The sequence below is a fragment of the Nuphar pumila genome, chromosome 4 (assembly GCF_984573655.1).
Source record: "Nuphar pumila chromosome 4, dmNupPumi1.hap1.1, whole genome shotgun sequence".
Taxonomy (NCBI): Eukaryota; Viridiplantae; Streptophyta; class Magnoliopsida; order Nymphaeales; family Nymphaeaceae; genus Nuphar; species Nuphar pumila.
The window spans coordinates 39,213,878-39,229,740 of NC_143252.1; the positions used below are offsets into that span (position 1 = coordinate 39,213,878).

Here is a 15,863-nt window from a genome sequence, read left to right on the forward strand (position 1 = left end):
TTATATTGAAAAATCAGGTGTCTTAATCTGAACTCGAGTCAGACCCGGTTCTGGTATGAAATTTCACAAACCATAATCAGCTCTATATACTAATCAAACCCTTTGGTTCCAACCCGGTTTATAATCGGACCTTCTTTTTTATCGCCAAACCCTGGACCCTATAGGGTTTGGTACGGGTCAAATCAGGGTAAACCAAACCCATTGACACCCCTACGTGTAAATAAGTTGTTTTTGTTCCTTTTTTTTTTTATCCCAGATCAGTATTACCATGCGTATTTTTTATTCGGATCCAACCTTACCTCATCGGATTCAGATCTGGATTTAGGTCTACTGCTTATATTTCGGATTCGGATCCGGATCTGGAACGATCCTACCAAAATCAGACCCGTTCGGATATCCGATTCCGACCCGATCCAGGGGCCGTTGTATAAAGACAGCACTCTCCCAAATTTGGAGGGCAATTTTGAAACCCTAGGAGTTCCTCTTCTTCCTCGCGGGTTTTCTTAGGGTTTCTAGGGTTTTAGCGTCGGCCATGGATCCCTTCTCGTCCCCTTCTCCGGCGGGTTCGTCGTCTCCTCCGTCCACGGAGGCGTTGATGGACCAGGTGAAGACCCAGTTGGCTCAGGCATATGCAGAGGAGTTCCTCGAGGTAATTTCATGAAGTGTGGTCTGATCAAAATTTTTGGCCTTTCTTTTCGGGTTAGAAAAAGAAAATTTTCTCTTTTCTCTCTGAAGATATGTGTTTTTTTTTTTTCATTTTTCTTCTCCTGGAGTATTTGGGTTGATGAAGGTAATGGAATTGAATGTGTGATGTTGTGATGCATTGTGTAACTTTTTTCCTTTTTATGCATAATTTTTAGGATGTTGTGGATGGATTTTGATCATTGGGATTCAGATATGTTCTGACTTTGACGTATTGATTCTTAGTTCCTCCTGTGTTTTTTCTATTGTGATGCTTGTTTGTTCTCATTGGTTTGAGGGGATTTATGTCTGACTAGATTGCAATGTACTGTTGTAGCTCATGAATAAAGCTGGGGTTGTGTGACATTTTCTTGGTCTCCACCATTTGTATGATTTTGGGTAGTCTCTGTGTGAAATGTGTTAGTTCTTTTGTCCATTGGCTATGTGATTGATAGCACACAGCGTCAGAGTGCACCATTCATTGGGAAGTTCCAGTATTTGATGTTAGGTTTTTGTATGATAGCCAAGTGAGAATTTGGTTACGTTTGAATGGAGCCTAATGATTAGTGCACCATACATTGAGCTTCAAGTGTTCAAGCTTGGCTTGATTGGGCTCGACTTGAATACAGCTCATTAGGTAGTAAATAATATTTTCAATATATTTTTGTTGTAATCCTATTTCTTCCAGCTCTAAAACTGTATTTTTTTTATAAACAAACTAGCTTGAAGCTTAACATGAGCTTGAACTAGGCTGGCTTGCCACAAGAATGAGCCAAGCTTGAACACTTGCAGCTCGGCTCGTTTACCAGCCCTACAAACGATGCATCTTTACTTTTAGAAGATGGGAGGTTGATGCCTCTTGCCGTTTCAGGCAATTAAGATGGTTGTCTCTAACCTATCTTCGAGTTTGCTTTTCATAAGTCAGTGCCAAAAAAGATGCTTATCAGTAACCCATTGACCACGCTTCCTGTACCCAGGCTTCCCCTTCTTACCTTCCCAATAGCCCAAGAGTAAAATCTTGAAAACTTTGTAATTGCTAAGAAAAGATTTTTACTACAAAAGCTGTGACTGATTATCTGTCCTTGCTGCTGAGGCAAGTCAAATCATGGATGTTTGGGCATGAATACTTTTACGTGCACATCTTCCAATCATTCAGATGCAACTTTTGGGACCATGTTTTCTGTATGGAAAAAATATCATGGAACCAAATATTCTGTTGTTGCCTCTTTGTGTAAATTTCTTGGTTGACACCAATTCAGATTCCATCTGTGCAAAAAAAAAGGGTCTAAAAGCAAGTGCTTGGTTGTCATTGCCTCAAGGTGTCATAAAAACTTTTTCTAGTCATTGCCAAATTTGAAGTTTCTTGCAGTTTATAAGGTTTGGTACATGAATTGCCGAAAAAGCAAAGCTTGCTTTGTTCGGTTTTGGCGCTAGCTTGGGCTCGGGCTTGTGCTTGCCGTAGCTCATTCTTGGTTGCTTGGGCTTGTTACCATGAGCTCAAAGTTGAGATTGAGCTACCTTGCTAAATAAAAAAATAAATGTTTATTTTTAAAGATTTATGGTGAATAAATGGTGGAAGAGTTACAAAAATAAAAAGGAAAATCATATTTAAAGTATGAAAATAAGAAAGACAAATTTCTGAAAATATTACAATGTCCCTTTTGTAATCATCGTTAAATTATATCTTGATATTTCTCTTCCCTTCTCCTCACCTTGGGACATCATTTTCACTTTTGTTTCTTTAGAAGAATCAATTGACTTTTCTTTTCACCTATATTACTTGGACATTGGTACAAATGTCAGTGTTAAATACAACTAATTTAATGTTAGATTAACCTATATTTGATACTGACACCTATATCACTGTCATCAATATCGCCGATTTTTTGAAAATATTGTGGTATTATCGGCTATTTCAAGGTAGCCGATAATATCGGGAATATATCACGATATTTTTTTCGAAAAGTTCTTTTTTTATTTATTTTAAGTTTGTGTTTCCTATTTTTTGCTTATTTTATATTTTAAAACCTTTAAAACATGTTTCTTTATATTTTTGAAAGAAAAATAATGCAAAACTTATTATTTTCTTAACTTTTTTGTTGTTATTTATATTTTTTTCAATTTTTTAAACTCTCAAGGATTTCTCGAGATATTCCCAAGATTTATCAACTTTTGAAAATTTCTCCGAGAAATTACCTTTAACGATACAGGTGACTATGATATATATATATATATATATATATATATATATATATAGAGAGAGAGAGAGAGAGAGAGAGAGAGAGAGAGAGAGAGAGAGAGAGAGAGAGAGAGAGAGAGAGAGAGAGAGAGAGGCCTGCAGGTTGAGCAATCTATCCTGGCCTGGTTCTAGTGAGGTCCTACAATGGGCAAAGTTCGTGTTTTGGTTTGACTCTTTGACACTATGAGGTATAAATGAAGAGAAAATATAATTTAAATAAGGTAGACACGAAGTGTCCAACATCGGACACTGTATCTAAGACACCGAAAAGTGTTGGATACATGACATCAGGTGTCTATTTTGTTTGAATACTTTTATGTTAAAAAAAATGAAGTGCCTACAATTGTAGGTGGCAGTTCCGGTGTCCATAAGTGTTGGGACACTTTCACCTTGACCTCCATAAGTGTCAGGGTAACATAGCTTTTCACTGATTTGGGGGAAAAAGAGCCAACTACCAGTTGGGAAGCAGCTAGTTAAGTGGCTTGATGAGGATAAACTAAGCTGACACATTGGAGTGACTGTTGACACAACAAGGTGGTGCCTTACCTTATTGCGGGGAGGTGCATTTGCTTTTCTGGTTGTGCATAGATTGTAATGTATTGTATCGAAGATCAAAATGAGATCACACATGGGTCTCATTCATGAGAAATCTAGAGCATCCAAATATTAGTGATGCACACGGACATATATATGAGAAGGGCAATGGTCCTCCCCCTAAATGGTCCACCCACACATCCTCACCTTCAAAAATTGCACAGATGTGTTTTTTGCAAATCTGACTATATTGATGTGATCCCCTTGGTTGAAAACCTATGAACCAACTCTTGAGCCAATTTTTTTTATGTATAGATAGGATTTTATAAGGATCTAAAAATCAATGGTTCTGAAATTTCTGAATTTTTCTATGTATGAAGTCCTGCATACACAAAAAAAGTTTGATTCAAGAGTCTATTTGTAGGTTCTTAACCATGAAGTTCATATCCATATGTTCGGGTTTTCCAAATAACACATGTACATAGATCTTTGAAGGTGAGGACAAGTGGGTGGACCATTTAAGGGGAGGACCATCCCCCTTCTCTCTCTCTCTTTATATGTATGTATGTATGTATGTATTTTATATTTTGTGTTGTTTGTTTTCTCCTGTTCTGCACAAGCTAAGATATGCTGGAATGGTATTAGAGCAAAACATGGATCCACTTTGGTAACTCTTAGGAGATCTTCATTTCATTTGGTTCTTCCTTTCTTCATATTCTGCTCTTTAATTTCATGAACCCTAATCTGTTGTTCAATATCCAAGTCTTTTAAGCAATACATCTTTACTTTAGTTTTGTCTTCTCCTTGGCCACAATGCCACCCCCCTTTTTTTTCTGTTTTTCTACTTTTTCATTACCCATTTAATAAAACTGGATTCCTTCATTTTGGCTGTCAACTCCCATTGTTTTTTAATAAAAAAAATAAGTTGATGTTTTGTATTTTGATGTTAAATAATTTAGTTGTTGTGAAAATGAATGTCACATCTTGTTTAATGTTGTCAGTATCAGTATCGGCCCTGTATTGTTTGGGCAATGATTCAGGTGAATCGGCCGATACTGATACTCAAGTGAATCATTCTGAATCGGCTAAAAATAATTAAAAAATATTATTTGTCAATGAGAACGGGACACATGTTAAAGCTATTAAAATAATATTAAAAAATAATTTTAAGTATTTTTTATATTTATTAAAAAATTGCCAATTCAGGAGTGAAGCATATCGGTTTTTTGTCGATACGATATGTATCGGCCGATACACACTGATACTGACAACATTGATCTGGTTCTCAAATGACATCTATTTTGTCATAATTTAACCCTAAAATAAAGGCAGTAATGGAGGGATGTTATCCTCAAGTGTTTAACACATGGATTTATCTGCATCTTAATCATCCATCAATTCTTCTTTCCTTCTACATCTAGTTTATATTAGGAAAAAATCATATTAACTTGATGTCAATTTATGTAATTCATTATAAGCCTCCGCCTGTGTAGTTATACACTGCCGGTCCCAAGCCCGGATAAAGGAGGAGGGTTGCGGTAGGCCTGTGACAGCCAGCATAAAAACTTTGTCATATCCTATGAAAATGAACCAATATGAGAATTTCGTTGGGGCGTTCCCTACTGAGCGACGCGCTGTACTCTCTAGGCCCGGAGGCAGTGATAAATGTGCAAGGGTTGCTAGGTCGTCGCCCAGAAGCGACGCGTCACACCGGCGCCCGGGTGTGGTGTCAAATAGGCAAGGGTTCCCTCACTTTGTTGGACGGGTGGGGGTAAAGAAGTTAGTCCAAGACCATAAAATTAGGTTAGCCACTTGGAACATAGGGTCTTTAACTGGTAAGTTGGTAGAGTTAGTAGATGTTATGTGTAGGAGAAAGATTGATATTTTATGTCTTCAAGAGACCAAATGGGTAGGTGAGAAAGCTAAAGTGATAGAACCTTGGGGATATAAGATTTGGTATACAGGAATAAATAGGAATAGGAATGGAGTAGGGATTGTTATGAGTCGTCAGTTTATAGATAATGTAGTTGAGGTCCGTAGGAAGGGTGATAGAATTTTACTTATTAAATTAGTATTAGGTACGGATATTATTAATATTATTAGTGTTTATGCACCTCAAGTAGGTTTAGATGATTCCATTAAGCATCAATTTTGGGAAGATTTAGATGGAGTAGTACAAGAGACATCTTATGGAGAAAAGCTTTTCATCGGCGGTGACCTTAATGGACATGTAGGCATTAGTAGGGATGGATTTGAGAATATCCATGGAGGCTATGGTATAGGAGAAAGAAATGAAAGTGGAGAAAGGATTTTAGATTTTTGTTTGTCCTATGATATGATCTTAGCAAACACTTGGTTTAGGAAGAGGGAGTCTCACCTAGTAACATTTAAAAGTGGGGTTAATACGAGTCAGATAGATTTTTTCCTACTTAGAAAGAGAGATAGGGGTTGTTGCATCGATTGTAAGGTTATACCAGGAGAAAGTGTAGCTACACAACATAGAGTCTTAATTTTAGATCTTAGAATTAGACAATGCCGCAAAAGGGATAGACATAGGATAGATCCTAGAATTAAGTGGTGGGCACTGAAAGGAGCTAAACAAGGAATGTTTGTAGAGCAGGTAGTTAAGGAAGTTGATTGGTGTCTCGAGGAGGATTCAGAATCAATGTGGAATAAGATAGCGGGTGGTATGAGAAAAGTAGCTAAGGAGGTATTGGGTGAGTCTAAAGGCGGTGCACCACTAGGTAAGGATACATCATGGTGGAACGAGGATGTCAAATTAGCTATTAAGGTTAAAAGAGAGTGTTATAGAAATCTAAGTAAGAGTCGTGATAATGAGAATTTGGAGAAGTATATGATAGCAAAGAAGGAAGCTAAAAAAGTTGTTCGAAACGCGAGGGCTAAGGTATATAAGGAGGTTTATGACAAGTTGGATACCAAAGAAGGCGAGAAGGATATTTATAGGCTTGCAAAGATGAGAGATAGGAAATCGAAGGATTTGGGTATGGTTAGATGTATCAAAGATGAAACGCAAAGGGTTTTAGTCAAAGATGAGGAGATTAAGGAGAGATGGAAAGATTATTTTGATAAGCTATTTAATGATAGTCATGCTCAAGATCTTGGAGACTTCTCCATTCCTTTTCATGAGATAAATCGTGACTTCATGCACAAGATTCAAAAGAAAGAAATTGCAGAGGCTTTGAAGAAAATGAAATCAAGAAGGGCAGTTGGCCCAGATGGTATACCTATCGAGGCTTGGAAATGCTTGGGAGAGAAAGGTTTAGAATGGTTGACAAATCTTTTTAACTTGATTTGGCGAACAAATAAGATGCCTAATGAGTGGAGGAAGAGTACTTTGGTGCCTTTATATAAGAATAAGGGTGATATACAAGATTGCACAAACTATCGTGGTATAAAACTCATGAGTCATACTATGAAACTTTGGGAGAGGGTGATTGAGTCTAGGTTGAGGAAGGTTGTCATGATATCGGAGAATCAATTTGGTTTTATGCCTGGAAGATCAACTATGGAAGCTATACATCTTCTTAGACAACTTATTGAAAGATATAGAGAGAGGAACAAAGATTTGCATATGGTTTTTATTGATTTAGAGAAGGCATACGATAGAGTACCTAGGGACGTTCTCTGGTGGACAATGATGAAGAAAGGTGTTTCTCTCAAGTACATTAGTATAATTAAAGATATGTATGAAGGAGTAGTAACCAATGTCCGCACTTGTGGAGGGGTGACAACCAATTTCCCGATAACGGTTGGGTTACATCAAGGATCTGCTTTAAGCCCTTTCCTATTTGCGATAGTGATGGATGAGCTTACGAGATCAATTCAAGAAAATGTACCGTGGTGTATGTTGTTTGCTGATGATATTGTTTTGATTGATGAGTCTAGAGCTGGGGTTAATGCTAAGTTAGAATTATGGAGACAGACATTGGAAGCTAGAGGTTTTAAGTTGAGTAAGAGTAAGACTGAATATATGGAATGTCGGTTTAGTAAGCAACGAAGTAGTGATGGGAGTGTAGTGAAGCTTGGTGAGCAAGATATACCGGTGAATGATTATTTCAAATATTTGGGATCCATCATTCAAAAGTATGGAGAAATTGATGGAGATGTAAATCATAGGATAAAGGTTGGGTGGATGAAATGGAAAAGTGCTGCTGGAGTGCTGTGCGATCGTAGAATGCCATTGCGGTTGAAGGGAAAGTTTTATAGGACGACTATTAGACCCGCTTTACTATATGGTACGGAATGTTGGGCTGCCAAGAGACATCATATTCAAAAAATGAGTGTAGCTGAGATGCGGATGCTTAGATGGATGTGTGGAAATACAATAAAAGATAAGATTCGGAACGAAGAGATACGTAAGAAGGTAGGTGTTGCACCCATTGAAAATAAGATGCGAGAGAATCGTTTACGGTGGTTTGGACATATTCGGCGAAGGCCTAATGATGCTCCAGTTAGAAGGTTGGAGAAATGGGAAAATATATTAGTTAAAAGAGGTCGGGGTAGGCCTAGGAAGACTTGGATGGAGATGATAGGAAAGGATATGAATGCTTTGAACCTCACCGAGGACATGGCGTTGGATAGAAATGATTGGAGGAAAAGGATTCATGTGGAAGACCCAAAATGAATTTCTTTTTTGGTTCATATCGCTGACCCCAATTGTTTTGGGATGAAGGCGTAGTTGTTGTTGTTTGTTGTATTATAAGCCACGACCTTATGGGCTACATGGATGAGTCTGTTTCGATGCCTATGCAATAGATTTATAAGAGGGGAAAATTTGTGATGTCAACTGTAGCTGTTAGGAACCTAGAATTTGTCACTTAGCAAAGAAAAGATGTAAATCATTAGTTCCCTACACCACTTATATGCAACAACAAATCTATTCGGTTTTCTGTTGATTGGTCATGCATTTACATGCCATTCTTTTTCTTGCTTGGTTTCTTGCCCGTGTTAGGGTTTCTTGCCCGTGTTAGGGTTCAATATGACATTTACCATTACAGGAAAAAGAAAGGGAAGACCGTGCTATCGGGAGTGTTAAATCTTCCAATCTTAAGCTTAATTGATTGGTTTAATTGAAGAGATTTAGTATTTCATTGCATTTTGATTTCTTATGCTTTCAAGGTGCTTGTCTATGTCACATAGGTGCAATGCGGATACGGCACCTTAAAAAAGCTTGGGTGCAGGGGTACGGTGAGGGTATATATATATATATTAACAGTTTTAAGTTAACTCTAATAAAATAAAAACAATTATCATAAATTCATGCAATAAATCAAGTTAACAATCTACAATTGCTGGCTTCGGCCCTTGTGTCAAGGAGGAAGGAGGAGAAAGAAGAAAGAAGAAAGAAGAAAGAAGAAAGAAGAAAGAAGAGGAGGCGGCGGAGGGAGGGGGAGAAGGAAGAAGAAGAAGAAAGACAAGAGGAAGAAGAGAGGAGAAGGAAGAAAAGGCGGTAGAGGGAGGAGGAGAAGGAAGAAGAGAAGGGAGAGGTACCTGTGACCATCGTTGCAGTCACCATCGAAAGAGGAGGAGGGGGCAGATGAGGGGAGCAATCATGGAGAGGGGATGTGTAATACCCCAAGATTTTATCAGAAATTTTGAAATATTTTTTTTAAACGACTTAATGAATGTAAAACACAGCAGAATAATTCTTGTAAAACCGATTCAAACTTTGGACGGGTTACAATAGCACATCAAGACACTCACAATTGGATTTAAAGATCTCTATTGAAAAAATTAATTCAAACAAGTACTCAATTACGTTTAGAGTTTACATGTGTCAATAAAAATCCAACTAAATATAAAAATATCCAAAAAGAAGCTAGATCCCTCGGGAATGAGAACAATGATGATCCGTCTGACGTCGCCGAACAACCCACCATCACACCAGCTCATGCATTATTTTAAAAATGTTAAAGTAGGGGGTATTAATCTACAACCTGAGTAGGATACACCAAACAATATAAATATGGATAGAGTCTAAATACGAGTTATACAAAGGTCCATGCTTAGATACAGGTTTCAATCATGCAATGATAATGCATAGTCAAACATATTTCACAAATTCATAATCCAATCATGATTATAGGAAACATTCAAGATAAGTATCTTACTATGCACAATTTCAAAGGTAAACAAACAATTCATAATAAACCCTACAATCATACATAGACTGTAGTAATGCCAGTGTTTCAGTACTTAATGTTTTATTTTTCTTTTCTCACCGATCGAGAAAACTCCTAGTGGTTCATACGGAATTGATTCCTACTCTGCAGAGATTTAGGGCATATCACTTAGAACATATGGTAGTCTGGCCTCTTATGCCTGATGACTGAAGACCAGCGGAGACACATAGCTCTTTAAAGCAACAACGGTCGACCAGTACCACCGCCCTCTCTAAGGTGATCTTGGGTTTGATTGGGTCATTAGGTGTTATTTAACATTAAACTCATAAATTAATTTCAAGTGCTCTTATCATACTTGCTCCTTAGCCCAGGCTCTACTCGAGGATGCCTCCATAACACCAGGTCATTTCTTAACCCATTTAAACTGCTCGCAGTACAAACCCCATCTCTGGGTAACTTTGAGCACGGCCTCCTTGAGGCAATTACGTGCATGTCTTTTTAAGTCTTTTCTTTTCTTGGTGCTCGACAAGCACTCGTGGGTTCTATCGAACCCAGGCTCACTCATGAGCCATGTTCATGCTCATACCACATTTTCTTTGTCATTATGCATACACCAAATTACGTGCTCACATGCGTACATAAAGACTGCATGCATAACTTCATTCATATCTATTCTCATTCAACAAAATCACATATGCATTCAATTCTTTCTCAGGATCGTGTCTCATGATACATAATGCACATTCTCATACATGACAAATGATTTCTTAACATACATGATTTAGCATGCATTCAGTTAATATGCATAAAATATCACAAATCATTTTTTAACCATCATTCATCATGCTTATCAAGGTAGAAAAAAATTAATGTTATTTGGGAATTTCGGATCCGTGTTCACCAGATTTTGGAAAAATCATCAAAAATCATAGAGAACAATTTTGGCCTCCAAAATTTAATTGGAGTTGCCCTAACTTGTCAGAAACAAACTACAAAAATTTCAGTCCCAAACTCGTTCCCCATAAATCCATGAAAATTTTGTAACAGACCTTTGTCGAGGAAAATTGCAGGACAAATTCTGTAACCTGTAGAAATTTTTTCCAACTTGAGGAATTACCTGAGATTTACTGTGAACTCTTTTGATAAAACACTTTTTGCAAAGTCTTCTACTATATCTTGACTTTCACTCAGATTTTACACAAATTAATTTGAGTCGTTTTGAATAGGTTTCTATAATTTTCAAAATGACATCAAAACAGTGCTGCAACTAGGATAAAAAAATTGTGCTCTGTTGCAACAGTCATTTCACCCTCAATACTGACTCAAACAAGACAAAATAAGATTTTAAAATCAAGCCCTGGATGTGTAGAACATTCTGGTATTTTTATTTTTATTTTTTTGATTCATAATCTGAGAGGATCAGATTTTTTTTAGATTAAAAATGGGAACTATATAACATTTATTTGCAATATTCATGATTCACTCAATAACTAAGATCAAGAAAGCCATAAATACATGATCAACCATAATTTCAGATATTTAATCACATTGACAATACATCACAACAATTATTACAGTTTTTTTTATGTAAATAACTATCAAAATAAACACATTCATCATTCTGAAATCATGGTTCTTTCATGTATTCATTCTGAAAGCATAGACTTAACCAACAAACAATTTAGAAATCAACTAAAGCATGAGGTATTAACATGTTGATTTACATTACTAACATAAATCTAACTCACTAACATGCTAATTTGAATCTAATCTAACCATAAGACAAAACCCTATATCGATTTTGCCTAAATCCCTTTATAAAACATTTTACTTGATTTAAACAAAGATTCAAGCTCAAATAAATTTCAGAACTTATAAATCATACATGCGACATATAAACCTATCATTCATACATTAAATATGCTGGAAATACTTGAGATCCAACACTCAATCATAGATTTAATCACTTCTACAATCGATTTTTGTTTTAAGGCTTCAAATCTTGTTTTTTTGTCAAACCGGTTTTCAAAAATCAAATATGGTGACAAGGTTTCACCAAAATTGATTTTTAAAACAAAACCAAATCCATTTTGGTTGTTCCAAGGTCTGATCCACCCTTGGTTCATATCTTGGAATAACCCCTATGCATATACCTCATCCGTTTAGATCGACTCATGCCTACGTGTTTGATGCACCTACCTCAAAACAAGTCTTATCGAATCACCGAACCAGATCAAATCTTTAGACGTGCACAGCCTCCTCCGGACACCGCAAGCTCTATTAATGGAGTGCCTTCACACTAGCCGTGTGAAGGAGATGAGAGGGAAGAGAGAAGGAATGTGAGAGAGAAAATCAATAGAGGGAGAATGAGGGATTTGAGAGGGAGAGAGATATAAAAAGAAAGAAAGTAAGCCAATAGGGAGGGTGTGTGATTTATTCCCCCCCTTTAATAATATATATGTTTTGTTTTTTGACTTTTCACCCTATGGAATAGGAACTTTGGAAGTTTCCTATTCTAAGGTTTTGCTAAGTTATTAATTCCTTCCACTTTAGGGTCAACCCCAAAATCGTGTGAAGGGAGAGTTTCCTAACTTTCCTTTCTTTGACCTAATCTAAATAGGTCTTTTAAATTAAACATGTTATTAGTTTAAGAAACCCAGCTAATTAAGGTTGTCTTTATTTAATGTAGCTTATTAGAACCTTTAATTAACTATAAAAGCTATATATATATCCTAGCTAATTAACCTGGGTGCCCTAAATACACCCCCCCCCGTCCTTTTATTTTTTATTTTGGACCAAAATGGACTCGGTCAAAATTGACGGAGTCCATTTTGGACAAACACAATCCTGGGTGCCGCACCAGCACCCGTTTTGCGTCAACGTGGGTGTGGCAGCCTCTAAGGCGAGTCCATGTGACAGGTGCTTGTCAATAATAAATTCAAGAAAGTTCTACTGCTATCCTGATTATGTAATGTCTTCTTGCCCCATTATTTTTTATGAGATCTTCTTGTACCTTTTTCTGTACTAAAATTCCATAATTAAAAATGGTTTATTTGTTCATCAATAATGGTACAATTCATAAATTTGTCAAGGGATCTATGGTTGTACTATTCTTCATTCTTTAAACTCATTGAAAGAAGAATTGATGCATTGTGGCAAGTTTTATGGTCCATTGTCAGGATTCTACACTCTCTAGATTTGTCCTGACCTTTTTGAATTGAGTGGAGGGTGAATGGAGTATTAAAGGAAACATGGTCCTGTTCTGGATCTGCATGATTTTATGGTCCATTGTCAGGATTCTATACTCTCTATATTTGCTTGGGCAGAATTCAATCGATACTTGATTTTGTAGGACGAATCATATGATTTATGCTGAATATGTGACTGTTTTCATCTATGATTATATACTATAGTAATATTAGCTTTGCTCTTTCCTCTTCATTGCAGACAGTAAGAAACAAATGCTTTGCCAAGTGTATCACAAAGCCAGGGACAAGTTTAAGTGGAAGTGAAAGCAGTTGCATCTCAAGGTGTGTCGATCGCTACATAGAGGCAACTGGTATTGTTAGTCGAGCACTTTTCAGTAACATTCGTTAGCTTCAGAGATGCTCCCAGAGCAAGAGAAACTGCTGTCGAGCATATAATGGGTATCAGCATTATAAACATTCTTTTTGTTTTGTACTGACGGAGCAAAAATGCTGTTATTCAATTTTTCATCTCTGAGGCCAAATTACAAATCCTGTTGAATGAGGATCTCTTTTCATTTTCTCATGGTGTAATTTACAATATAAACTGATTGACATGATGGTACTGGATTCATTCCCGAGTCCATGCACCATTTGTGCTTGCACCATGCTGCTGCCTGTTTTTGGTGATGTCCCTTTTCATAAAGATTGGATAAGAAGCTTGTTGCCTCCCATGGCAAAGCTTAGGTTTCCCTGCTGTTGCATTGCATTTACTTGGTGTCATTGGAATATAAGGTATGAGCTACTTTAGCCTTGTGACTGTTCCATCAACAGCTGAAACTAGGCTTGCTTAGTGCTTCCAACTTCTTTTGTGGCGTTTGCCTTCATGTGGCTGTCTTGGCCGATGGATGGATGAAGGCCATCAGCTTTTGTTTGAGGATGTATGTCTATAGTATGTTGTTAAAGTGCCTATTTTAATGGGAATGCATGCATGCATGCATGCATTCAAAGTGGTTTGGTATTTACCTTAACGACCATAAGAGCTTTGTTTATTCCTGTATCTATGCGAGTGACCAATTTCGAAAACCTTGAAGAATTGTCATTCTGATGATGACTAATCATATGAATAGGGGACTTCTTGGGCATTTTTTTATCGTCAAGAGAGGTTTTGCTTTGTCCTCCATTTGATTGTATGGCAGAAATTAGGAATTTTTTGTTGTAAAGATGTAATATGTAACCTTTGGAGATCACAAGCCCCAAGGAGTTTGGCATAGTGGGAGGGGTCCTTGGCTGCTAAACGGGTGCTCACGGTTTTACTCTCTTGGGAGTCGGTCTTGTATATAAGAAAGGGCAAGGGCGGTATGTCTCTTGCTCAGGCTAAAGCAGGGCGACTGCCTGGGGTCAAGGGGTGGGTCATGGGTTTACATTGTTGGTAAAGCGAAGTGACCGTAGGTACAGCAGACTGATGCACTGCAACTAGGCCTCTAATTTTAGGGTGGTTTTCCCATTCCTCATGGAAACCTTTGGAGATCACAAGGTGCAGTTTCAGATTGCTGCATTGTGGTTGTCGTTGCAGTAAACGGCAGGCTCTGTTTGGGTGCCTACTGTTGGATCGGACCCAGGTGGAACCAGACTTGGACCATATTTTTTGAGTATGAGATTGGGTCCAAATCCAGGTCTAATTGGGTCCACTATAATAAAAACCTTACCTGGACCCAATAATAACTACATGAACCAAACCTTGTAAAACCACATTTTTTATCATTTTTACATTGAAAATTTGTGGGTCTTGGGTATAAAATATATAAACTGTACCCTGGTCCATGTATTAATTGGACCTATAGGTCCGGACCTGGGTCTTCTTATTTATCACCATACCTGGATCCTATAGGGTTTGGTTCAGGTTGGGTCTGGGTAAACCAGGCCCGATGACACCCCTAATCGTAGTGGAAGCTCCAGGTTTTGTATGAGAGTATGGAGAGATGGTAATTTTCAATTGCATCCCCGACACCCACTCAGGCATTCATTCCGATGGTGCTTTCAATTACCACTTAGTTCAGTTTTAAGGGTGCATTGATTGACTGTCTCCCTTCCCAAGCACCTTTCATTGGAAATGGAAAAGGAATGAATAAACCATCCCAAACAAATGCTTTGAGAAGTGCTAAATCCATGTTTTTCCATTTCATATGTCGAATCCACAGCTGCAAACCCAGTGTCTGGCTTTCAAACAGAGCCTTAGGGCCTGTTTGGCATCTTGGCGATGGGATAGGCGTTTATGCATTTGGTGGTCCTGAGGTAAAATCTTGGTCAAACCACCTTGGTTATCCGGTTTGGAATCTCCGCGCTGGGATGGGAAGTGAGGCCCTTTCTCTTTTGTATTTACACTAAATCATGGATTTGATAGCTGCCACTTCAAATGCATAAACTCCATAAACGCCCATCCCAGCTACAGCTGCCAAGCATACTTTTTTGCTTATTGGAGAAAGTTTTATGGTAAATGATTTTGCTTCATGCGCCTATTGTTTTTTTTTTAAAAGGGCTTATAAGAAAAATTATTTTGCTTCATGATCACATGTAGTTCTATGCATGAACATGGGTATCTCTGCTTTTATTCATGTAACTTCGGTTCAAGGGGGCCTCTTGGATTTGCTTCTGGATTTACTGTATATCAACATATCCTACTCTTTACACCACTCTACTTGTCCCACTTTTTTCATCAGTAATGCTGAGCATTAACGTTAATAGTGTGAAAAGTATTTGTAGTGAGAAAAAAACCAGCCAGACTTGACCAGCCTCCGTCGATGACCCAATCAATTCAACCCAAATGTGGGTTCAGGCTAGGCCAGCCCGGAAAGTTTGAGCTGAGCATGGGCCATGTTATTATTGAGGATGGGCCGAGCCCAGATTTGTCTGATGCCTAGCCTGTCCTGTCAAGGAGGCAGGTTTGACTAGGCGGTGGCCCGTTAATCAAATCGGTTCCACTCATGTCCTATGTCATTCATATCTTCATACCCCTCCTTGAGATTTCATTGATGCAAGTTGTTTTGATCAAATCAAACTCTACAGATGTGATCTACATCA

The 15,863-nt window shown here is 37.7% G+C and overlaps 1 protein-coding gene across 1 annotated transcript; it reads left to right on the forward strand.

Moving 5' to 3' along the window:
- Nucleotides 1-477: 477 nt before the first annotated feature.
- On the forward strand, nt 478-13,596 carry LOC149840061 (mitochondrial import inner membrane translocase subunit Tim13-like). The gene is made up of 2 exons (XM_090004332.1): nt 478-649; nt 13,045-13,596. The coding sequence occupies exons 1-2, from the start codon at nt 533-535 to the stop codon at nt 13,192-13,194; spliced, it is 267 nt and encodes an 88-aa protein (XP_089860458.1). The 5' UTR covers nt 478-532; the 3' UTR covers nt 13,195-13,596.
- Nucleotides 13,597-15,863: the final 2,267 nt, after the last annotated feature.